Here is a 25,731-nt window from a genome sequence, read left to right as displayed (position 1 = left end):
CATTTTCACATCGGATATTCCCTCAATGAAATCAGCAAAACGTTTGCTTTTGCTGACGATTTTGCTTTGTCGTCCTCAGCCCGTTACCCTAGGACTATATTACAAAACTTAAATCATGGCATTAAAAAATACGTTGGTTATTGCACAAAATGGAAACTAAAACTAAATGAAAATAAGACAGAGGCTACATACTTTACCCGTTTCACAAGTGCCAGGAAAAAAACCTAATACAAACCTAAAAAAAAAACAACTTGGAAATTGCATGGAGCAACAATGTAAAGTACCTAGGTATAAATCTTGATAAAAGGCTAACCTTCAAATACCACACTAAGCAAAAACAAATAAATGGTGAAAAAGCAATGAAAGTATTGTACTGTTTTATAAACAGAAAATCAAAACTTAGCAGAAAGAACCAGTTTTTACTCTACAAAACCATCATTAGACCAATTATTGTATACGCATCCCCAGTGTGGGGAAACTGTGCTAATTCTCATATAAAGAAGCTGCAAATATTTCAGAACAAATGTCTAAAACGGATCCTTAATTTACCACCTTGGCATAGAACAACAGATGTACACAGACTAGCAAATTTACCAAATTTGTTTGAATACATAAAAAATACTATGGCTAAATATAATGACAGACAACTAAGACTAAGGGAAACACAGTGAACTACTTTAGACGTAAATAAAATAAGTTAGTATAAGTATTAATTGGAGAAGATTTAAAAACCTAAGAATATAGAATAATTCGTTAGTTACGTAAGAAGAAAGTTTAAAAATAATAGAAAAATAAACAGGCACCAGGGTTTTTTTCAATTTTTCCCTAAGGTTGGATCATCCTCCATAATCATCCCATAATAATTAATTTCATACTCATCCCATAATAATTAATTAATTAAATGGCATAGCACAAGGAAGGAAATAGCTAGTATTGAGTTAAGGTGCGAATAATGGAATTAAGCTACCAGAACCAATGTAATGAATTGTGAAGAAAATTATGTTTATGTATAAATAAATACTACTACTACTACTACTTAATCCCATTGTTGAGGTTTTTAATAAAAGATTTTGGATTGGAATCCGAACTATTCATAGCAAATTCGTCTGCAAAACAATATTTTTTTACAGATTTTGTTTTAGGCAAGTCGCTTGTAAATATGTTGAAAAGAACGGGTGACAGCACGCTGTCTAATCCGGCAGGTGGATGAATGTCAATTGATTTCGAAGGGGTTATTTTCACGAAACAGCTTCTATTGGAGAAAAATGACTGTATCAGTTGAATGATGTTCGGAGGAAAATTGAAAGAAATTAGTTTGTACAAAAGCCCTTGGTGCCATACCGTATCAAACGCTTTTTCTAGACCAGTGGATATTTTTTAATATTTCGCTGAGTTTTGATGTTTGTGGTTAATCTATCAATTTGTTTAGTAGTTGAATGCCCTGGTTGAAAACCGTATTGGTAAGAAGGTATGATGGTGTGTTGATTGAGATGCTTAATATTTTTTTTTGTGTAAATTTTTTTCAAAAATTTTACCCAGACAACTGAGTAAACTTATTGGTCTATAGCTTTTAGGATCTTTATGGTCTTTTTTGGGTTTTGGAATTGGGATGACTTTGCCAATTTTCCATTCAAGAGGAAAATAGTGGATTTTGGTACAAGCGTTTAAAATCAACGCTAAATATACGACGGCTTTTTTAGGCAACTGTTTTAGAGAATGGTTATTGATTTCATCTGGCCGTTGAGATTTTTTTGATCTCAACTTATAAATGATGCTTGTAATGTGTTTTGGTTTAATAAAGTTTATAGGATCGAGGTTGTTGCTGGGTTGTGTTTGATGATAGGAAAATAATCTACTATTTGTTTCTGGAATGTGATATTCAATTGGCCTTTGATTTGGAAACGTTGTTCTGTAAGCTTTTTCAAAATGGTCTCTCAGAATTTCACATTTTTCATTTTTGTAATATAACACTTTCCATTAGTTTTTAAGGGAGGAATAAATGCAGAATTACCTTTTATAATTTTAACAAATTTCCATAGTCTAGATTTGCTTGGGTCGTTATTAATTTGACTAAAGTTGGTTGCCTATCCAACTCTGATTTCATAAGTTTTTTATATCTAATATTATTTCTTTTTTTAATGTGTTATAAGTTATTTCAAGTATAGTGTTATTTCTATCTTTCTGCCAATTGCTTCCTCAAGATTATTGTTTGAACGTGTTTGTTGTTTGTGAAACAGGTCAGAGAAATTCACGTGGTTTGAAGGAGTGGAAAGTGTGGGTGTGTTGGGGAGACAAGGGAACGATGTCTCGTTGTACGTAAATTCTTTGGAGCGAGAAGGTGTTGGTGTTATCTTTTTAAGCCGTAGCCTAGCTGGGCAGCCGGAGAAATTTGCCGTATGATGTTCGCTGCAATTTGCGCACTTCAATTTGGCTGAAGCTATTTTACCGTCTGGACAGGTTGTGCTTTGGCTTAGTGGACACGTTTTGGATGTGTGTTTATCGGCACACTTTACGCACACCGGAGGAAGATAACAGTTTGCGCTACCATGTCCGTAGCGCTGGCAGTTTGTGCACTGCATTGGACCGTATTTGTTAGAGTAGTACTCAAAGTATACTCGGTGATGATCTACTGCTCTAACCTGTTTCAGCTCGCTCAGTGTTATTGACCCTCTAGGGAAGTGTAGGAGATACATACACTGGTCGTCGTAGCGTCGTAGCTTGAGTTCGAGTTTATTGATTACACATGGTGCGATATTGACTTCAGCAAGAACGGTTTTAATGTATTCTGTATCTTGCTCGGGTAACCCAAAGATTACCACTTTCGTTGTTTTTTCTTCCGGTAGTTGATGCGTGTAGAATTGTTGTGGCGCTTTAACACGTCCACTACAAGCTTAAAGTCTTTAGATGTGGTAGTGTTAACCACTATACCTTTATATGTGCAGTTAGTTGTGTAGTTCACTACACCGACGGAGGTGATTTTTTTATGCACATCTCCTACTTGTGTGCCGGTGACTGTGATCGGTGGTATTTTTGATTTCTGTTGTTTTGCCGTTGCCGATGCGGCAATTATCGATGGAGCTTCTTCATCTTCGCTAAGAATGTCGTAATCGTTACTTGTGGTAACGTTTGGTATCGTGATGTATGAGCACGAAGGCACGGTGTCCCTTGGTGCTGATCCTTTCTTGCTGCAGCCCATGGCTATGGGCCAAGCTAGCCTTTTTTACGCCTTAGCTATTTTGTTGTTGTAGTTGTCTGTTTTACTAGTGTGTGTGTTTCTATATCAGTGATCGCAGATAATGATTAGATGCGTCCGATGGGGTCGGAGATTGACGAAGAACTGGCTTAACACGTTTAGAGTTTTCTGTTCGATAGTAAAGTGTTCCATTTTCACGCGTAAAAAAAAGAAACTTTTATTCTTTATTTCATTACCACGTTTGTGTTACATGTTCAATTTTTCACCAACTTTAACCTCGTTTGTTTTCCTGGCTCAAATGGAATAACAATAAATTCCAATTCAAGTGAAATGAATTTTACTAATCGAAATGGAGTCTGATAATTATTATATATTTTAAATCATATTTCATTAAATTGAAAAATCCTAATTTCATACGCTACTTATATTCTTCCCAAGCTAAATAAATTATTTATATATACATCTAAAATATACACTTATTAAGTAATAAGTATAATACTTCATGAACAACACTGGTCCAGCCAACAATACAAGATAGACAATCAGTGGCGGATTAAGGATATCGTGGGCCTTAGGCAGTAAGACGAATTGAGGCCCCCGGGGTGTTGGAGGGAGGGGAGGAACTGGCACTGAACTTGCGGTTGGGAGATTGAACAGTAAACTTGAAATGCCGTCGGGAAGCCACCACGATCATCAGTCATAGGCTCTAAATTTTTTACAGGCGGAGGGAGGGGGGGGAAGGGGGTAGGGCAAGTGATTCGCCAGCCTCGGGGCTTTTTGTAAAGCATACATAGAGAGCGTTGAGCTATTATTAGACTACGCTGAAGATGTTCCTAATGCGGATATCTTTAAAAGTATAAAAACCACATTGAGCTCATGGTGCCATAAGGTAAACGAACCTATAGTGGTGGTAGTACCAATTATGGTGGTATTGCACTAAAATGCGTCTCATACGACAAATTAACAGTAGTTTAGTTAGTTTTGATAGTGTGACATGTTCTCTGGCCTTTTACAAAAGGTTTAAAAGATAAATGGGGCCATTCCGTTACATAGTGACCGAAAAATCCATTATTTTGTAAAATGTCTCAACATTTTTCCAAATTTAAGTTTTTTTTTTTTCACCGTTTTTTTTTATGCGAAAATGGCTGAAATACTTGCACAACATATTTATCTATCAATAACAAAGCTCTTCCAGTTAAGTTCAATTAAAAAAACAAGACAAATAACATTTTTTCTGAAGCGGCTACAAATTGTTGGCAAAATGCTTCCGACAGCCGCCGCCAGATACGCTAGTGAAAATCTAAATTACACTACGGAGTACGATTAATGTAGCCCGCCCTTTAGGATTTCATAACGAAACTCATATAATTGTTAACGTTCTACATGATCACATAACAACGCAATTATTAGTTTTTTAACATAATTGTTATCAAATAATACTGTTTTATTAATTTTCCTGCCTTTTGCACATATTTACGTGTTTCTAAGTGTTTTTTTACGATAGTGCCATTATAGGTATGCAAAATACTATATTAGTCTTAGTTATAAAATCAATAAAATCATGATATTTTAGATTTTTTCTGACGATATCTTTGACATGTCATACTGTTTTCATTAAAATAAGCAACATAAATGAGTTTTCTGCAAATAATTTACCAAACAAAGGCCAGAATTCGCTTATCTGGCTCAGTGAAAAATCGACTTCAAATCAAGCTTTCTCTTCCGTATGAGTTGACGACAGGTGTCAACTTTAGTCAATATTGTCATCAACCAAATTCATACATTTTCTATGATCAAATTATGTACAACATCGAAATTATGGTAGTGATCCTTGCTATCCATACGAAAACAGCTTCAAAATTAGGTTTCATTGATATTATACGCTGTTTTTGAGGCATCTTTGTTAACCACTACTATAGGAGCACAATACAACGACTATAGTAACCATACTATCATTATAGGTACAATGAAGCAGTCCCAAAATACGTATATTTTCGTAGAATTGATGTGTTTCATGGTAAAAATGGTTGTGATTGCAAAGATAAAACATATTCCTTTTGCTATATGTTAAAATATTCACAATAAAAAAAAACAATTGAACAATTCACCTTCCTGTCACTTTAAATCCATTAACATTTTGACCGCCAGCCTGACGTCACAGTTTTTGAGTGAGCACGTAGCGCGCATGGCAAGAGAGCGATGAGAGCGATAATTTCTCGTGCGACTGTTATCACTCTTTTGTTTCATTGCGATAAGCGGCGTAACACATGTCGTTCTCGTTCTCTCTTTTCTACCTCATTCGTTCTCAAGAAATTCACTGAGCGTCAGATGCAAAGCTGAACGGTGAGCAAAATCGTCATGCGAATTTATATTACACAGCGCTTAAAGTGTTAAAATACATTTGCACCACTACAAATTGCAACACTAGCCGGCATCGCAAATAAATGAACACATTTTAACAGTCGTTTAAAGTTCATTTTGGTTTAACCGAGTTCATTTGTTGTTCATTCCTGTTAAAATAAACGACCGTCAAAACAGTTAACGACTGCTCGATATCGCATATAGGCAAACACGGGTTAAAAATTCGAGCAGTATAATTAAACGACTGTTAATTTGTATCGCATACGCTCTTGACAGTCGTTTGTTTAACGACGGCATAGGACCAGTCGTTAAAATTAACAAATGAACTCAATGCGTTTGCGATGCCAAATTCTAGCAATTTTTAACGACTTTGGTTAATTTTTAACGACTGTTAATTTTAAACCAATTCTTTCGCGATACCAGCTACTATTGGTACATTAACCCTTGATGCAGCAAAAACAGTTTAATAAGCTTTCGCTCTTCTGCGTACACGTTTTATCATACATTCAACGCCGCTAGCAGTACAAAAAGAGCTAACCGCATTAAACAGTCATACAGTCTTAATTTAGAGAAAATACCCGCTAAATTAGCTGCCTCTTATGTGTCCGTAGGAAATTTTACCACGGAGCATGCCGTAAATAGTATTGTGAATCCAAAAGTAGTTCATGCATTTATACAAGGTCATGATGAAGCTGATAAAAAAAATCCTGCAAGCTCGAAACCCAATAACATTGACCAAAGCTATATCGGATGCTTTGGAGTGTGAACCCTTTGAACAAAGGTCAACGAGTCTTTTGTGTCAATCCCCTCACCAACCACGTCGTCATATGAGACGTTATCAAAACTCATACTATCCAATCGGGGGTGTTGACATGGGATTCTTACCCTGTAAACCCCCTCCTTGGGCCATATACCCTTCCCCATGGATTCACCTCTGGGTGTGCTTCTTGGGGAAGGGCTTATGTATTAGCATTTCATCCTCGCTACTGCACGATGAGCCAAAGTTCGCGAGACAGATTTGACAGGTATCACGCGAACACAAAACGGTCATTACGACGACGCGAAACACCAGGCACTAAACGACACTTTTTCCGCCGCGCACTAACGCGTTTACTAACACATACACTCACGAGGAATTTAAATATCGCCGAGCTGCTGGTCTTGCTTCCATTTTTGGTGCAGCTTGGTCAGGATCAGACGCATTGTTGTTGCCGCTGCCTCCCATGAGTCGGTGTGCTGCAGCATGACTTTTACCACCCGCTGCGCAAAGCGATCGAAGACTCCTCCAACTCAAACTGCAAACATATTTCACAGCCCATGTCTGTAAAATATTTCGCATTCAAAATTGTTGCAAATTTATAAATGAAATATTTCGAAATTTTCAGCGCTGAAATTTTTGGATTGAAATATTTCTTCGATCGGAATCCAAGCGTTTTCCCTGACATTTCTGCTCGCTTTTTCAATCGCTTTTGGCGGAAAGCGATCGAAAATCCGAGCTACAAAACTGCTCGATTTTGTCGTGCGTGATATCCCGCTGCAAAAAGCAATCGAAAATTTCTCTAACCCGCTGCGCAAAGCGATCGAAAACTTCTCCAACTCAAACTTCAAACATATTTCACAGCCCATATCTGTAAAATATTTCGCATTCAAAAATGTTGCAAATTTATCCATGAAATATTTCAAAATTTTCAGCGCTGAAATTTTTGGATTGAAATATTTCTTCGATCGAAATCAAAGCGTTTTCCTTGACATACCCGCACGACAAAATCGAGCAGTTTTGTAGCTCGGATTTTCGATCGCTTTCCGCCAAAAGCGATTGAAAAAGCGAGCAGAAATGTCAGGGAAAGTGCACACACACAGCGCGGGGAAAGTGATCGTTCACTCTATCATGTCGCGATTCCCCACCCCGCCCGGCGCTATGAATGTGGATGCGCTAAAAGATAGCTGAACCAGCCTTTATTCCGATAAGGTAGCTGTAATCGATCATGTGGGGAAGAAGGGGTGGGGGGGTTTGTGGAGGGTGTGTGCTCGCGTGCGCGACTTCGGGGGTGCGTTCTCGCGTGCGCGCTTTCGTGGGTGTGTGATGACGTTCGCGCGTTCGCATGCACGCGTTCGTGGGTGCGTGCTCGCGTGCGCGCATACATGCATGTGTGCGTGCTTGCTTGCACGCGTGTGCGTGTGTGCGTGCGGAAACCCCACAACTATTTGATTCTGATGCGTACATTTTCATCCACTGCGGCTACAAAGTCCATGTATTGTTGACCTCGCTACTTGAGAGACAACACAACCATTGGATTGGCACCACCATCTCTGCGACCAGCTCTGCTGTTGGGGGTATTAAATAGTGAACGCAGGCCGACCCGGACCTATCGGGTCGGAGCCATCCGTAAGCAACCCGGAGTCCGCCGGGTATTGAACCTACCTTGATTCGACCCGGCCCGAACTCGCTGCACCAACGAGTCGGAGTCGCTTATGCTTTCTCGCACCTACTGATCTTTCGGATTGACCCGAACTCGTTGCACCAGCAGGTCGGATTTGATTCCGACTCCGACCTAGCGCACCCGCTACATCCACGGGTCGGAATCGATTCCGGCTGGCTCGCACCCGACTTCGGGTCGGCTCGTAAATGAATCGTATGACCCAACACTAAGTATTAAAAAGACACACGATCGAAGCAAACGTGCATGTGATATATAGCACATTTCTTTCCAATTCAGCTAGGGCTCAAGTGGAAATAACATTTTGAATTGAATCCATACAAAAGAGAATCCTGGCTTTGTTAATTAAGGTGCGCATTTGGTGCTGCAGCTGTCCGTCCAGAATCTGGCGGCTTGTTGGCTTAGAGTCGGTATCATGGCGCCTTGCGACCGGCACTGCCTTGGAATGGGTTCGGCTCGGTAGGTTCATGTCCTTTGGTCGAGTGCATTCCGTGCATTTGTCGCGCCACAGCGGTAGACCCCGCTGCAACAAAGTCAAGACAAAAACCTTCCTCGTGTGTCGACTGCTATGCTAAGTTCTTCTTCTTCTTCTTATTATTATTATTTTTGTTGTCATTACGGCCTACGCGACCGTGCAGGCCTTTTCAGGACTTGAGTACCACGTAGCCGGATAGCCAGCCCTTGCTACGGCGGACGGTTCATACGCGGTTAAAACCCACGACGGGCATACAGATGCGAGGAATGATGGCAGTGCCACGGTACCGCTCCTATCCAGCGGGCAACTTGCATACTGTAAAACTATCTCCTGCTCGATGCATACGCTTCAGGCAGGGAGAAAACACCGTCATGAACCAGCGGCGGATCTAACGGTAGGCGGTCTAGGTGGTCGCCGAAAATCTCTAGTCTGTAGTATGCCGTATGTCTACAAGTGGACAGAGTATTAGCAACAAGGGCTCCCGGAAAGATGGTCGTTTTGCCCCATGGCTGGAGAACCATTTGCCCCCCCCACCCCCACATGCCGGCAACAATTTGAGGACCTGTGGCCGATGATCGTAGGGTTCCCATGGCCACCTCCCTCTCTGCCGGCAATTTAAGTATACTGTTCAATCTCCCAACAGCTGTATGCCAGTACCCCCTCCTCCCGATCATCAGTTACCATTTACAGGGGCCTCAACTCGTCTTTCCACCTAGGGCCCTCGATTGCCCCTAACCCGCCTCTGTCATGAACACTTTCCTTTCCTTGACCGATGGATCATAACATTCCAGAGGAGCATACATTCGACGACAGTTTTGCACACACACGCACGCTCACACCCATGCGCAGACGGCTCAGCATATCTGTGTAATCTACACCATACGAAAGCAAAAGCTTAGGGTAACAAAGTTATGCTTAATGCTTAACACGTTCAGCACAATGATATGTCCCAGGGACTACCAGTGAACTTTCCAGGATGCCGGTTTCACAATCAGCTTGCGTTCTAGATGCCGGCGAAAAGGAATGTTGATGAAAATCAGCGCTGGGATGAACGTGTCAATGCGAATTGGGGCTCTCCGCGTTGCACAGCAATCCCTCCTGTGTGAGCTAGCGATTCCGTAGTCAATTTTACATTGCTGCGTTTGAACTCATTGCCCTTTTTTGGTTTGATTTGTGAAAATGCAACTTCATCGCCGATATGTTTGTTAACGGCTATTTTAAGTGCCACAGCAACTCATGAGTATTGACCACACGCGAGAAAGAGATAGCGCTATGGAGGAAAAAAGCACAGACGACAGCTGATAGCGATTGGCTGTCTGACGCACTAACACATCCAAACCTTCGACATCGCGCTCAGGCGAGGGCTATGAGGCGGAGCCAGGGACGGGCAGCTCGACGAGCCGCTTGACAAAATGCCGTAGGTGACAAAAAGAAGGCATGATAAAATTCTCCGAACGGCATGATTTCTTCCGTCGCTTTGCGCAGCGGGCGATCGTAGATTTAGCCCCATTTCCTGCGCAGGAAACTGCTCGAATTTGCGCTGCGGGATCAGCGTTATAATTTTTCGTGGACCGAATTTGTGTTAAAACATATTGAAACGGCCAATTAACCTACCGCTCCCCCTGAAACGTTTGGTCGTTAAACTTTCAAATGCTATTTCGGTTCATGTTGCAAATATTTGGATAGTTTTAATAGTTGAACAAAATATAGTGTTATTATGTATGTTACGTACGAACATCATAAAATATTTAAGATTTAAAATCGGATACGACGATTCGACTAAATAAATAAAATTGATTTCGTCGTATGACGAAATTGCAAGTCCGACGTTATCCATCAAATTGCATATAAAATTTTAAACAATAGCTTAAAACGATAAAAGATAAATGATACAATACGATACAATCTAGTGGGAAGAGCGCTGCCATCACCCTTAATGCTGTTAGCCATGTTTGAGTCTGAGTTGATCGTTGGTTTTAATTTTTTGAATACATTGAAAAGGAACCCGAAGCTCCTGCAAACAGTAGCCGGCATCGCGAATAAATGAACACATTTTAACAGTCGTGTAAAGTTCATTTTGGTTTAACCGAGTTCATTTGTTGTTCTTCTTCTTCTTTGGCTCTAGTGTTGTTCTTTGGCTCTAGTGTTCATTTGTTGTTCATTCCTTTAAAAAAAAACGATCGTCAAAACAGTTAACGACTGCTCGATATTGCATATAGGCAAACACGGGGAAAAATCGAGCAGTATAATTAAACGACTGTTAATTTGCATCGCATACGCTCTTGAAAGTCGTTTGTTTAACGGCGGCATATGACCGGCGTTAAAATTAACAAATGAACTCAATGCGATCGCGATGCCAAATTCTAGCAATTTTTAACGACTCTGGTTAATTTTTAACAACTGTTAGTTTTAAACCAATTCTTTCGCGATACCAGCTAGTATCGATGATGTTCGTAACTAGTAAGAGATGTGGAACATATTAAGTATCACATGTTGTACGAAATAGAATAATCAATTTGACAATGATACAATACCTAAAGACAAAGAAACATTTTTGGGAAGATATTCTAATTTATGGAGGACTATGAAGATGGCTAGATGGATATATGCTTAAACATATAGAGGACTAGGAAGATGGTAATGCATGAACAAGTGCAAACGGAACTAAGGATCAGATTATCACATTGTTGTTTGAATTTCATCACTCTATGTATGGGACAACTTTGATTTATGAAAAATGCATTATAATTTATTTTTTCATTTCATTTCACTTCGTTTTGTGAATTTACTACAATAAAGATAAAAGGGAGAAAAAAAACTAATCTGATTTTGTTCAAAAAAGTAAGCTATTAGAGGTGATGGGGGCTCAATCTGTTCCGTTGTATTTGAGGAGTATTGCTTTCAACGTGATAATTTGTTACACTAGGGAAGTTGAGATGGAGTATTTGCAATTCAACCGTGACGTAATTGATGTATGACGCCTTAATAAGTGTACAAAATTTCAATCACATAATAACACGTGTTATACACTTACTCTGACAATTACCTAGTGGCGGCATCCTAAAGCTAGACAACGGATCAGTCGGGAAGTGAAATGGTCTTTGTCCAAAGGCAAAGTGGAACTGCTGCTGTTGTCCTATGAAATAAGATTCATACAATTATTTTTATTTTATAATGTAAGTAGAATGTAAGTTTAGTAGAAGAAAAAAAGAACACTCAACTGAAAGTGAAAATAATATTCTAAAAATATGTAAGTGGTGAACTTTATAAATGTGGTAGCATTGAAGTTTTTTATACAAAAGCAACATAATTAATTAATTAAGTAGCAAAAAAATCAACATAACATAATAGAAGCAGCTTTTGACTGCATGAATAGGCTAGACTTTCAAAACGATAGAAAATCACAATTGGTTATCCCCTTCTGTTCTGGCTTAAGTCTTACCTTTAAGGAAAATCGTATAAGGTCTGAGTCGAAAAAAGTTTTTCCGAGCCTTTTATCGCCTCTTTTAAAGTAGCCCAAGGCCTACTTTGTACCCTGGTTTTCCTACTGTTTATCAACGATTGTGTCAATCAGGCCTATTATTTTACTCGAATGACATTCCCCGACTTGCAAAGCGACGGAAGAAATCATGGCATTCGGAGAATTTTCTCATGCCTTCTTTTTCCCTCCAACGGCAAATTTGTCAAACAGCTCGTCGAGCTACCCGTCCCTGGCTCCGCCTCATACCCCTCGCCATAGCGCGCTGTTACAGGTATCGATGTGTTGGTGCGTCAGACAGCCAATCGCTATCAGCCGTCGTCCGTGCTTTTTCCCTCCATAGCGCTATCTCTTTCTCGCGTGTGGTCAATACTCATGAGTTGCTGTGGCACTTAAAAAAGCCGTTAACAAACATATCAGCGATGAAGTTGCATTTTCACAAATCAAACCAAAAAAGGACAATGAGTTCAAACGAAGCAATGTAAAAATGACCACAGAATCGCTAGCTCACGTTGAATGGTTTGCTGTGCAATGCGCTGAACCCTAATGCGCATTAACATGTTCAGCCCGGCGCTGATTTTCAACAACATTCCGTTCTGCCGGCATCTAAAACCCAAGCTGATTTTCAAACCGGCATAGTGACAAGTTCACTAGCAGTCCCTGGGGACTGTCATCGAACTGAACGTGTTAAACATAAAGCAAAACTTTGTTACCCTAAGCTTTTGCTTTCGTATGGTGTAGATTACACAGATATGCTGAGCCGTCTGCGCATGGGTGTGAGCGTGCGTGTGTGTGCAAAACTGTCGCCAAATGTGTTTTCTTCCGGAAAGCTATGATCCATGGGTCTAAGAAAGGAAGGTGTTCTTGAAAGTGGCGAATTATAGGAATCGGGGGCCCTAGGCGGTAAGACGAGTTGAGGTCCCTGTGAATGGTAACTGATGACCGGGAGGAAGGGGTACTGGATACTGTTGGGAGATTGAACAGTATACTTAAATTGCCGGCGGATGGGGGGGAGGGGGGGTGGCCATGGGACCCCTACGATCATCGGTCACAGGCCCTCAAATTGTTGCCGGCATGGGGGGAAAGTGCAAATGGTTCTCCAGCCATGGAGCCCTTGTCGCCCAGCCATTGTGTACCCCATCGACCATCTTTCCGGGGGCCCTTGTCGCTAATATTCTGTCTAGACATACGGCATACTACAGACTAGAGATCTTCGGCGACCGCCTAGTCCGCCTATCGTTAGATCCGCCGCTGGTTCATGACCGTGTTTTTTTTATTGTGAAGGTGCATTCCCCCTGCCTGCAGCGTATGCATCGAGCAGGAGACAGTGTGGCAGTGTGCAAGTTACCCGCTGGATAGGAGCGGTACCGTGGCACTGCCATCATTCCTCGCATCTGTATGCCCGTCGTGGGTTTTAACCGCGTATGAACCGTCCGCCGTAGCAAGGGCTGACTATCCGGCTACGTGGTACTCAAGTCCTGAAAAGGCCTGCACGGTCGCGTAGGCCGTAATGACAACAAAAATAATAATAATAATAAGAAGAAGAAGAACTTAGCATAGCAGTCCACACCCGGGGAAGATTTTATCTTGATTTTGTTGTTGCAGCGGGGTGTCCCGCTGTGGAACCCATTCCAAGGCATTGCCGGTCAATCGTTGTCATGATAACGACTCCAAACCAAACAAGCCGCCAGATTCTGGACTGTCAGGTGCAGCACCATACGCACACCGTAATAAACAAATCCAGAATCCTCTTTTGTATGAATTCAATTCAAGTTTTGTTTTCACTAGCCTACCTGAATTGGAAAGAAATGTGCTCAATATCACATGCACGTTTGCTTCGATCGTGTATCTTTTTAATACCCCCAAAAGTAGAGCTGGTGGCAAAGATGGTGGTGCCAATCCAATGATTGTGTTGTCTCTCAGCTAGCGAGAAAGAAAATGCAAGGACTTTGTAGCCGCATTGGATGAAAATGTACGCATCAGAATCAAACAGTTTTGGGGTTTCCACACGCACGCACACACGCAAACACACACACGCACGCACACATGCATGTACGCGCGCACGCGAGCACGTACCCACGAAAGCGCGCACGCGAGCACGCAGCTACGATCGCGCGCACGCGAGAACGCACCTACGAACCCACGCACACGCATGAACGAGCACGGCTACCTTATCGGTAGAACGGCTGGTTCAGCTATCGTGTAGCGCATCCTCATTCAAAGTGCCAGGCGGGGTGGGGGATCGTAGCATGATAGAGTGAACGGTCACTTTCCCCGCGCTGTGTGTGTGCGTGTGTGTGTCGAGACCCGAAAACTCGAGACAGATTTCGGCACATTAAAAAAAAATATATTTTATTGCCACTATACATTGTGCTACATGATGCTTGGAAGGTCGTTGAAGCGTCAAACATGTTCAAATAAAAAAATATTAGATCAGTGTTAGACGTTCTCTTACGCTTGTTTTAAATAGGCTGCTTCCCCCTCGATAGGCACGGCTCTCGAATGGTCTCATTAGCAGCGGCACGAAATAAAATAAACCACTAATACACCGATAAAACTTTAAATCCCAAACCAGCTTCTCCCGCATCGTCTCAAGGTCACACACAAATTAACAAATGCTAACACCCACCAATAACAATACACAACCGCAATGCACATATATGAATCAACGCATACACCACAACACCAACACCCAATCAGCGGGCGGCGGAAGACACGGGCAGAAGCTCAAGTAAGGCAAAGCAGGGTGAGGGAGGGAGAAAAAGCGGACGAGAAAATGGGGGCCACCCGTTGCGCAAAGCGATCGAAAACTTCTCAACCTCTCGCTCAATATAGCTAGAGAGCAAGATCAATAATGATAAAGCGAGGTGAAAGGATGGTGAAGAAGGGAAAAAGGGGAGAAAGAGAACGTGGATGTAAACTATTTTTCGACCATTATCATTTTTGCGCCAACACGGTCACTTTTTTGTTCTTAAAGACATAAACACATCCCGCTGCGCAAAGCGATCGAAAACTTCTCCAACTCAAACTTCAAACATATTTCACAGCCCATGTCTGTAAAATATTTCGCATTCAAAATTGTTGCAAATTTATAAATGAAATATTTCGAAATTTTCAGCGCTGAAATTTTTGGATTGAAATATTTCTTCGATCAGAATCCCAACCCGCAAAATCCGCCGTTGCTATAAAATCTACGACGTCGAGTAGACGTCGAGTGAACGTCGACAGGACGTCGAGTCTACGTCGAGTTAAATAGTTTACTCGACCAAGCGAATTTTTGAAATAGATTTCACGGCGAAAAACATCAAAATTATGGGTGGTTTTGCTGATTTTGGGTTGTTGTATAGAATAGCAGCCACAAAAAATAAATTTTATAGATGGCTAGAAAAAGATGATTCTTGCCCTCCCCCCCTTACTCCTTCCTTGCTTGTTGGTTGTGGCGATCACACCAGCTGTTCATATGCTGCTAGTGGTGGGAGTGATAACGCTTGTCTGCTGTCTTCTTTATCCGTTCTACCAGATCACAGTCGCTTTGTGTGACGTCGCTTCCCATCACCTCCTTCATTCCCCTCATTCTCCCTGCGGCTATTGGCGAATGCTTGACCTTGTGTGAGCGCGCTTGGCTTGAGGGGTTATTGTTTTTTCCTTCCCGTTTTTTTTTGGCTGCTGATGCATTGCGCGTTGGCTCGCGCCGTCGTTCGAATCTGGATTTGATCAACGCGCAAGTTGTCGTGTGGATGGAATCGATTTACCGATCGAGCTATTTGCCGGATCGATTAAATGCATGCTTCGTAGTGGTTTTATATTGTTTGTTAGTGCAGTTAGTTGCGCTTGTGCAAAAAAAAGAAGAAGCAATCAAAGGACAATTATCAATGCACTAGTACGCACATGTGAAGCCAACCAATGCTTAGTTAAACTCAACGGAAAGTAAAATGTTCAAATGAGGAATGTTATCATTGAACACATGTTGTCTTTCCATTTATTACTTTTTTATCAATAATGCACAAACCCATCCAATCCTTCCCTACCCCTCTCCCTCCCTCCTTCCCTCCCAATGGGGATTACCAGTAAGGATGCATGTTGTACTGTCTTCTTCCTTATTACCGGGGTCTACTCTTCGGAAGAGAGAAAGGAACGTCTCCCCCGCCTCTCGCTCGATGCTGTAAGCAAGGAAGACTCCGCCTCGACATGGCTGGCGCACGCATCGCTCGCTCGCGTTGCCTGGCTTGCTCCTTCTCTCGCCTTTTTTGGAGACGCATCATCGTTGCGGATGGTGCGGCGCGGTCATGTTGCTGCCTGGCGGGTGGCATAGAGAGTTGTGTTCTAGCCCGTCGCTGAACACGCCATTGACACAGCATGCGTAAGTAACGTTTATGCTGCATGTATTGTCGATAGCGCTGCGGCTGCGCTCGGGGATTGGCTGTGGCGACCGGCCCCCGGGAGCCTCAAATGCCGGCGATGCAGCCGGACCTTTCACGCACCAAGATGCTCCACGCGTCCCCACATTCTATGGATTGCTTGGTTGGTTTCGGCTTCCCCTCGTTGTCGTGATACCCGAACACAATACCACAACATAACCGTCCTAGGTTCAAGCCCCGTATGGTCCAGCTCAGGACTGGCTATCCCGCTATGGGTAAATCAATTAGTAACGTCAACTCGTACAACTTAACAACATACTCGTCTTCGGTTCAATCCTCGTATGGGCTGACTATCCGGCTGCCGGCATGATCGCGCAGGGCGTTACGCCAAGATGAAGAAAAACTGGAGATCCGCTCTCAAGAGTGGTTGAGGCAGGAAGAAAAACAAAGATTGTTGTGTAAAATAAGAAAAAGATAAATAAACCTTCTACGATCCTCCGCTCATAAGATTGATGTAGACAATATTTTTGATTTCATTTTTAACAGAAATTTCTTTTCAAAGTGTGGCTGGAAGGAAGAACATTTACTTACAAAAAATGCATGTTGCTCCCTTCCTGTATGTCCTTCCCGCTCCCCCTCCAGCTCGCTTCGTTCTCGTCCCCCATTGTTTAGAGCCCATCGTCGCTCCGGAACAATGTGCGCTGCTGCACACAACCCACGCTTTCATCTTTTCATCTCACCTCTTCGACTATCACCCTTCCCGCTCCTCCTTCCCTTCTTGTTTGCCCACCATTTCCATACTCCCTTCCCTTTTTTTTCCTTTTTGATTCATGTTGCTGTTCGATAAGGCTAGCATAGTTTAGTATACAAGGTACGGACAGGGCGGATTAACCAGTACGCAGTGGCGGATAAAGGGTATTGGGGGGGGGGGGTCTCTAGGCGATAAGACGAGTTGAGGCCCCCTGTAAATGGTGTTCTAAGGGTGGGGGGGGTTTCGGCACTGCTTGCTGTAGGGATATTTAACAGTAAACGTGAAAAAAAAAATTGCTGGGGGGGGGGGGAAGGGAGGTGTGCAAATGATTCGCCAGCCTCGGGGCCCCAACGTCCATCCCTCCGGGGGCCCTTGTCGCTAGTACTCTGTGCATAGGCATACTATAGACTAGCGAACTACGGAGCCCCTAAACCGGCGGGGCCCCAGGCGACCGTCTAGTCCGCCTTCCGTTAGATTCGCCACTGCCAGTACGCAAATAAAGCGGACGTGTGGGGCCCCCGCTCAAAAGTAAAATCGACTCGCTCGACACATTCGTGTGACTGCTTAGGGCCTGTACACCTGTTAATCCGACACTGGGTGCGGATCGTCCTACCGGGCGGGAACCATCCGTAAACGATCCGGATCATTTGGGCCGACTCGAGCTCGTTGCTCCCACGGGACGCGATGGTGGCTGTCGAACTACATACTGCACTCGCTGACCACATACCAGCGCTCCGTGGAGCCACGTGATCGATTGCAGTCCGTGGCCGATAAGACCCCACAGCTCCCTGCCATCTTCCTAATCTCTTTGTTGTACAGGTGACCTTGCCTCCCTTACGAGCCGAGGCTTAGCGCAGCAATTCAAGCCACATCCTCCCGTACAAATTATCTTCTTCTTTGATGTAACGACCAATACTGTGGACCGGGCTGTAACGGCTTCTTCTTTACCTTACTAAAACCACGTTATCGGATAGTCAGTTCTTCATACCTGAGGAATGTTCCAGATGAGAATCGAACTCATCTGCATGCGTTTAATCACAGCATACGTTCAATGAGTCTGTGTGCATGTTGAATAGAGCAGCAGAATGACGTTTAAAATACATTCTGCCGTATGTTTTAAAGGGTATACCATATGCGGCATTTAATTGTTGCTCGTCCGTATAAAATGTTCCAAATCTACACACAACATCATACATGTGCTTTAGGTTTTTTTTAATTCAGGACCAAAGGCCGGGCTGTGTTGCTAAATTGTGTTGTTGTGCTGGTCACAAAACGTGGTCCGTACAGAGTGGCACATAAAGGTGCACGAATTTGCACAGCATTGGGTGTGCCACAGCCATTGCTTCTAACAATTTACCTTTAATTAACCAACGGATCAGGAGGATGATGATCGTTCGCAGCCAATGCCACACATGGGAATAACAAGGAAAAAGAAAACTCCCTCACTTGCGAGAAAGAGCAGCAACAACCACAGCTTTGCGCCTATAACATGGTGAGAATGGGACGGGACACCATCGTCTGTGAGCAAGAGCGAAACAAAAGTCAGAACCATAATCTTCCCATCCATAATCAGCCACCATAATTGGTGTGTGTGTGTTCGCTCCATACAAATGGTATAATTTTTATTTTCGCTTGGTCGAGAATCGCGGCGAAAACCGAATTTTGCGGTTAGGGATCTAAGCGTTTACCCTGACATTTCTGATCGCTTTTTCAATAGCTTTTAGCAGAAAGCGATCGAAAATCCGAGCTACAAAACTGCTCGATTTTGTCGTGCGGGGGTTTGCACTTTTCGGCCGAAATCTCTGGCATGTTCTTTTGATCGATTTGTGTCAATTGGTTTGAGCGAGACAGATAGCTTGTTTACGGATTGCAACGTACGACAATGATTTCGAAGAAATTCTATCAGTTCGCTGTACAAAGGTATGGTTTTATTGCTGCGAGTTAACTCCCACTGTCGCAGCGTGGTAGGATCAAGAAGAGAGGTAAGACGAAAAACGAGAAGGGTACTCCAGTGCTCCGTTTTTTCTCCCTCGCTTTGCAACAGGCGCATATTTCGTTCGAATTCGTTAACGATACTGTTGAGTGTTTCGGCACACTCCTTTTTGGAGGCGGGAATCTCGAAGCATCGCAATATGCTTTAATAAGAAGATATTTGTTTTCGTATCGATCGGTAAGAAGTTTCCAGGCAACGGCGTATGCGATAGGGCGGATGTGATAGGAATGTTTTCTATTGTACGCTTGGCTTCTTTTGTTACGGTGGTTAGCAAATATGATAGTTTGTCGCTATTGGATAACTGGTCTGATGAATCGATCATGGAACAAAATGCGTCACGAAAAGGTGGCCAATCTCGAATGGTTCCATAAAAACTGGGCAATTTTAGTTCGGGAAGTTTTACACGGTTTGGTTTAACGCATGGCTTTTCTCGATCGGGATCACTTTTTGTTATTTGAATGTTAGGAGTAAGAGCCAACATACCTTGTTGTATGTTTACCTTCAGATAAAAAATCCTGTCATCGAAACTGCTATAGCGCTCTTCTGCCAGCTTGTACTTAGTTTCATCAGTTTATTCAAATAACACAGAAAACACGGCTGCTGCTTCGGAAGAAAGTTCGTTTAATCTTACCGCAATCAGCTTGAGTGCCGCAACGTCCGTTTTCCTCTGGTTGTAGTTGGCCTCCATGCGATCTAACTGCCGAAATAGGTGGATCAATTGGCGTTCAGCCCTTGCGATGTCATCGAGGATAGGGAACACATCTGAAACGCTGTCCTCGTTCTGGTTTGCTCCGTTCGCGTCTGGCGCCCTTGACGGTCCAGGCACAGCCGCCGGCGAACGAATTAGCGACATTGTTACTGGTTAGATAAGCACTTGTAATGTTTGTTAAACGTTCACTTTTTTGTCACTTTTACGGGTTCGTTGGAAACTTCACTTTTTTACACCTTTTAGTTCGCTTTCACACGGTCAGGGTTCGATTCACGTTTAAGAAAGACACACACTTTCTTGATCAGGGGTTAAATTATGTTTGTCACAACACTTCTGGGTTAGTGGTATGAATACGTTTCATAAAACACTTCCGTCACGTTCTGGGTTAGCGGTATGAATATGTTCGATACGATCACTGGTATGGGTAAGATGCAACACTTCTGATGCAATACTTTTTCAAACGGTAAGAGATAAGCGGTCAGGGGTAAGCGGTATGAATAGGCGTTCTGCCGTTAGCGGTTCGCGATCTGGGGTAAGCGGTAAGCGGTACGAGGTCAGAGGTAAGCGGTAAGAGTATGCGTTTTGGGGTAAGCGGTCGGCGTGCTGCCGTTAGCGTAAGCGGTTCGCGTTCAACAATAAGCGCACTACGGTAAGCGGTTCACGATCAGCGGTAAGAGTTAAAAGAAGTGTCACACTCGGATCTAAGAATAAAATAATGTGACACATTCGGATCGAAGGACCAAACTTTTATGTGTGGGATTTGGGGTTAGATGTGATATGCATTTTTAATTGTCCGAACATTGTATATGTTTTTTAAAATCGATAAAAATCAGCCTTCTAAATTCATACACCTTCGGATAAGCCCACCTGTATTATATACCCACTTAGATAGCTGCTCAAAAACTGCTTTATAATTCAAACAGCTGACAGGCTGAAATTTCAGCCTACTAACTTAAAACGGAAAGGACCCCATTATTGGTTCTTGCTTTCTAGCTACATTAAACGAGAGGCTGAGAAGTTTTCAATCGCTTTGCGTAGCCTATACTACGTGGAAATCTTTGTATACGCTAAACATTGCTAAAGCAAACTATGATATGTTATGCACGACATTTGAGAGCATATATTGGTATTTTTGTAACTTTTCTATATATTGGTATTTTTGTAACATTGTCATCGAATTATGCCACGAATATGTTCATGTCTAAAGTGACTAGTGTCTTCGTTGCCCAAAAAGCAAATTCATTCAGGTAGCGTATCCTGTGTGGACCAACCCAGCATTAAATAATTTAAAATCGTCCAAAGCTAGAGCTTATCATCGTTACAAAAACGTAGAACTTTCTTAGGATAATACTTACTTCCATGAGGTAGCAAATCAATACAGACGCTTGAATTACGTACTCTATTCTCAATACACTGATTACATGCAGAAGAAACTACGCACCGATACTAGGGCATTCTGGGGATATGCAAGCGCTAAGAGAAAACAATCGTCTATTCCTCCCAATATGTGCTTTGGATCTCAAACAGCTTGTAATCCTAACGATATCTGTCATCTTTTTCCAGATAAGTTTAAAGAAACACCATACATCGCACAGCAATCATACGGTTGAGGAATCTGTGTGTTGTTACGCCTGGTAACAATCCGTTTATTTTCGGTAGCTTTGCAGACTTTCTTGTAACTGGCTCTCGCGTATAGGGTTTTCGCTGCACAGTTCAAAAAATAGTCTTTCTTCTTTCTTTGTTAGTTTGCTACTGTCCCTTTTACGATGGCGGCATGTTACTCGATCAGCTGATCTCCTTGACCTCGTTTGCCCTTAAGTTGACCGTAGATGAACTATTTCCTAATTGGCCCTAATGTTGGAGATCTAGCTGTCTCGTATTTTCGTCCTTGTCTGTATCTGTATAGCGCCATCTGAGGGATTTATTGCGACTTATTCGAGCTATTATCAAGATAGCTCGATATATGTCAACATTCGCCTGACAGATCTCGCACGAGGTCGATATCGTGCCAACACCCCACCCCGTAAATCCTTAGAAAAGCAGGATTTGCTTATAATTAGCACGATATACCAATTTCCTGCTTCTCGACTCAAGTGTGGGATAAAAGGTTTCACAATATGTCGCCTGATTATTCGCCGTTTCCAATGCTCATCATTGCGTTTCATCTCGTTCGGTTTGTTTACTTTCTGCGCTACAAACTTTAAGCGGTCACGCCTGCGCCTTCCCTCAATCAATCTTTCACTCAACCGTAGCTGGCACTCTGATGATTTTACGCTATCTAGCTCGTTTGCCCTACCGTTTTGTTTTGGGACACGAAGACGTAGATTTGTTTGGCCTATATTCCTGTTTCGCAACGCGGATGGTAGTAACTTAACCTCAACTGTGTCGATACTGGTGAGTGCGTGTGTGTACAGATTCCTAATTTGCGCATTGTTATTTTTTAGCTCTGCTACACCGTTTTGTTGTACGCCGGGAAATATGTGTCGCGTTCGGCCTCTACCGGTTGTGGGCCCGTCGTGGCTGCCGAAACCATGGTTCATCAATCTCAAACGGCTTCTCCCGGTTGCAGGGTTGTCGGTGCTGCGAAGCTCGAGTGATGCCACTGAATCGATGCGTTGAGTCCCGATCATTGACCTCAACTCCCCTTTCAGGAACGGTAGAGTCGACAGTCCCTGAAAGTGAGTAAAGTCAATGGTTAATGCGATGAAGTACGGTTCTTGAAGCGGCAAACTTAGCTGTTTGACGGAACGAGTGTTGGCAAACTCGTGTTGTCTGCTGTTGCCGCACGCCAAAATTGCCAAGTTGGTCCGCCTCACAGTCGAATCGCCCCTCGCCGCGCCTCCTGTGCAGCTCCTTTCCGATGGTTTTGTTTTACCCGTTACACCGGTGCATCGTGCCAGTTGTGATAGCAGAAGAGCTGGTGCTGATCCGACGTCGGGGGTGTTGACGGTTTGTTGTCCATGTTGCAAAGGTGTGACAGACGCTACACCAAATGGTTCTCTCGGTACCCACATTCTCGACGCATCGTGCAGGAGTGCGGTGTTATGTGGTTCGGAAGATCGCTGCTCCTCTGCATCAAGCTCAGGAAGGATTGTTTCATCCCTGACTGCCACTGCCGAAGGAGTTCCCGATTTGATGCATGCACTTTCATTTCTAGCTACATCACACGGCTGCTGATGCTGCTGCGGCTGCTGATGTTGCTTATGCTGCTGCGGCTGCTGATGCTGCGGCTGCTGTTGTTGCGGCTGCCGTTGCTGCGGCTGATGTTGCTGCAGTTGATGTTGCTGTTGCTGCTGCTGCAGCTGCTTGCAATTCGTCTGTTCTGTGAATGTTTTCTTCACGGAAGATCGAATCGATTCTCGTTCGTACTCGAATTGAAGCCGAATCTTTTCTTGCTCGAACTTCAGATTGGCCATTTTGAGTTCGAACTTCTTCAAGGCCATTTCTCGTTCTAGATGCTGCACTTTTACAAGTCGTGTAAGTGCAGCTTGTATTGTGCTTTTAGTTGACGCTCTTTTTGATGCGTTCGTGGTAGGTGTCATCCTTGCAGCGTGGATCATCATGGGCACTTCTTCTCCTGTGGACAGCTTGTTCGCCGAGGTTTCGCCCTCGCTAGATACTGCTTCTTTGGCCTTATTATCACCGTCGCAACTATCTGCAGGCTTCCTCGTCTTCGCGTTCGCTTCCTGGGAGGTCATTGTGTAACCCGTCTCCTTAGCTTCGCACTTTGACACCTTTATCACACACGAATCGCAACACAACGCTCGGTATTTTGTCACTGTGGTGACGCCGACACATCCGTGGTGGTACCTCATTTTGCACTTATTGCACAGCACCATATCATTCACAGTAATATGCCGCTCGCAGCCACCACAATTAAACCCGCGTTGATTCATCGCGATAACTATTTGCACGAATTGTAGTTTTCGAAAGAAATATTCGCACGTATTTTTTGAATGTTGTTACGCCTGGTAACAATCCGTTTATTTTCGGTAGCTTTGCAGACTTTCTTGTAACTGGCTCTCGCGTATAGGGTTTTCGCTGCACAGTTCAAAAAATAGTCTTTCTTCTTTCTTTGTTAGTTTGCTACTGTCCCTTTTACGATGGCGGCATGTTACTCGATCAGCTGATCTCCTTGACCTCGTTTGCCCTTAAGTTGACCGTAGATGAACTATTTCCTAATTGGCCCTAATGTTGGAGATCTAGCTGTCTCGTATTTTCGTCCTTGTCTGTATCTGTATAGCGCCATCTGAGGGATTTATTGCGACTTATTCGAGCTATTATCAAGATAGCTCGATATATGTCAACATTCGCCTGACAGATCTCGCACGAGGTCGATATCGTGCCAACACTGTGCTTTCCAATGTACCTCACAATATTATCGAATTCTCATGGCGAAACATTAATATTACTCCTGATATGACATTAACTGCTATTGAAGCCATCCTTTTGTACTGGACGTGATGGTATACCATCATACATAATAAACAATTTGCAAAAGTATTGTATGTACCACTTATGGTGCTATTAAAAAATCAATACCTCAATGTACATTTCCAAAAGCTTTCAAATTTTCTTTTATGACGCCCATTCATAAAAAAATGTCAAAAAGCGACATTAAAAATTATCGAGGTACTATGTGCTGGCGCTAAGGTTCTAAAAACGATTGTGCATGAGGCATCATTATCAGCATGCAAGGGCTATCATTTCTGTACATCAACACGGTTTTGTCCCTAAGCAATCGGTTTCGACTAATCTTGTCCAGTTTGTCTCTGAATGTTTTAATGTTCTTGACTTTGGGTTACAAAAATATGCCATCTAAAATATGTACAGATATGTACAGATTGAAGGGCGGCGTTTGATTATGTTAACCACACTGTCCAAACTGAAGCGTCTTGGCATCTCTATTTTTGTTTTAACATGGCTTGAATCATATTTATACCAAAGAAAAATTAGCCATTCATACCCAATCTTTGCTCATGTATGCCGACGATATTAAGATTTATAGTGTTATTAGTAGTTCAAGTGACTGTAATAGTTTACAAAATTCGTTGATAGCTTTCTCCGATTGGTTTTCGTCAAATCAACTGTCTTTATGTGTTGATAATTAATAACGCTATTTTAGTTGTAACCGTCATAAAGCCAATAGTTTACGCCTACTATCTTGATGGCCATCAGCTAATTCGTATTTATGTAATCCGGGGCCTTGGAACGGTACTGGACTATTAGCTCAACTTTCATGACCATTATCAGTCACTAATCGATAAGGCCAATCGTACGTTAGTATTCATCATCAGGAACCTTAAAACTTCAGTGACCCATTATGCATTAAAGCTATCTAAACATCATTTGTTCGCTCTATTCTTGAGTTCAACTAAGTAACTTAGGACCCTTGCACTGATTTATGGTCTAATAGTATCGAATCGATTCAACGCAGGCTTACTAGGCTGGCAATAAAAAATCTACACTGGCTTAACATTAATACATTGACATTTGACATTGACGTTTGACGTTTGACGTTAAAGTCGCATTCATATAGAGCAGGGGTCTCCAAACTATAGAATAATAGAAAGCTGTCAACATTGATACATTCAGTTGGTATTTTCTCATTAAAAGGAAGGTTAAATGTTCGAATATTAGATAAAGGTGTCACCAAAATGGCCCTCAAAACTGATATTCGTAAAGCTATGCGGCCCGCGAAGTGAAAAGTTTGGAGACCCCTGATATAGAGCTTCTTGTTTTTGTCTAACGTTATGCGTGTTTTTGTCTAACGTCGTAACGTTATATTTGTTCACGCTATTCATCATATAAGTTTTCGCCTTTCAACTTGGTCGCACCTTCGCGCATCCTTGCCGTCATCGCTACAATCAACTGCTGTCATTATCGCCAAGATACATCGTTCCCTAACAATGGCAATTTTCAAATAATCTTGAACCACGGGAATCACGGAGGCTTTCATTAGCTGTTGCTTATGC

At 42.7% G+C, this 25,731-nt stretch overlaps 1 protein-coding gene across 4 annotated transcripts in view; it reads right to left on the bottom strand.

Moving 5' to 3' along the window:
- Positions 1 to 25,731, bottom strand: part of LOC120905600 (uncharacterized transmembrane protein DDB_G0289901) — a 301,222-nt gene that overhangs the window by 145,871 nt on the left and 129,620 nt on the right. For 3 of the 4 annotated variants that reach the window (XM_040316547.1, XM_040316549.1, XM_040316548.1), the window contains exon 5: positions 11,502 to 11,603. In XM_040316547.1, coding sequence (XP_040172481.1) covers positions 11,502 to 11,603 — 102 coding nt within the window. The remainder of the gene's footprint in view (positions 1 to 11,501; positions 11,604 to 25,731) is intronic. The other variant, XM_040316550.1, reaches the window with a different exon arrangement.

This window comes from Anopheles arabiensis, chromosome X (assembly GCF_016920715.1).
Source record: "Anopheles arabiensis isolate DONGOLA chromosome X, AaraD3, whole genome shotgun sequence".
Classification (NCBI taxonomy): Eukaryota; Metazoa; Arthropoda; class Insecta; order Diptera; family Culicidae; genus Anopheles; species Anopheles arabiensis.
Note: the sequence above shows the minus strand (reverse complement) of the source record. Positions and strands in the feature narration are given on the sequence as shown.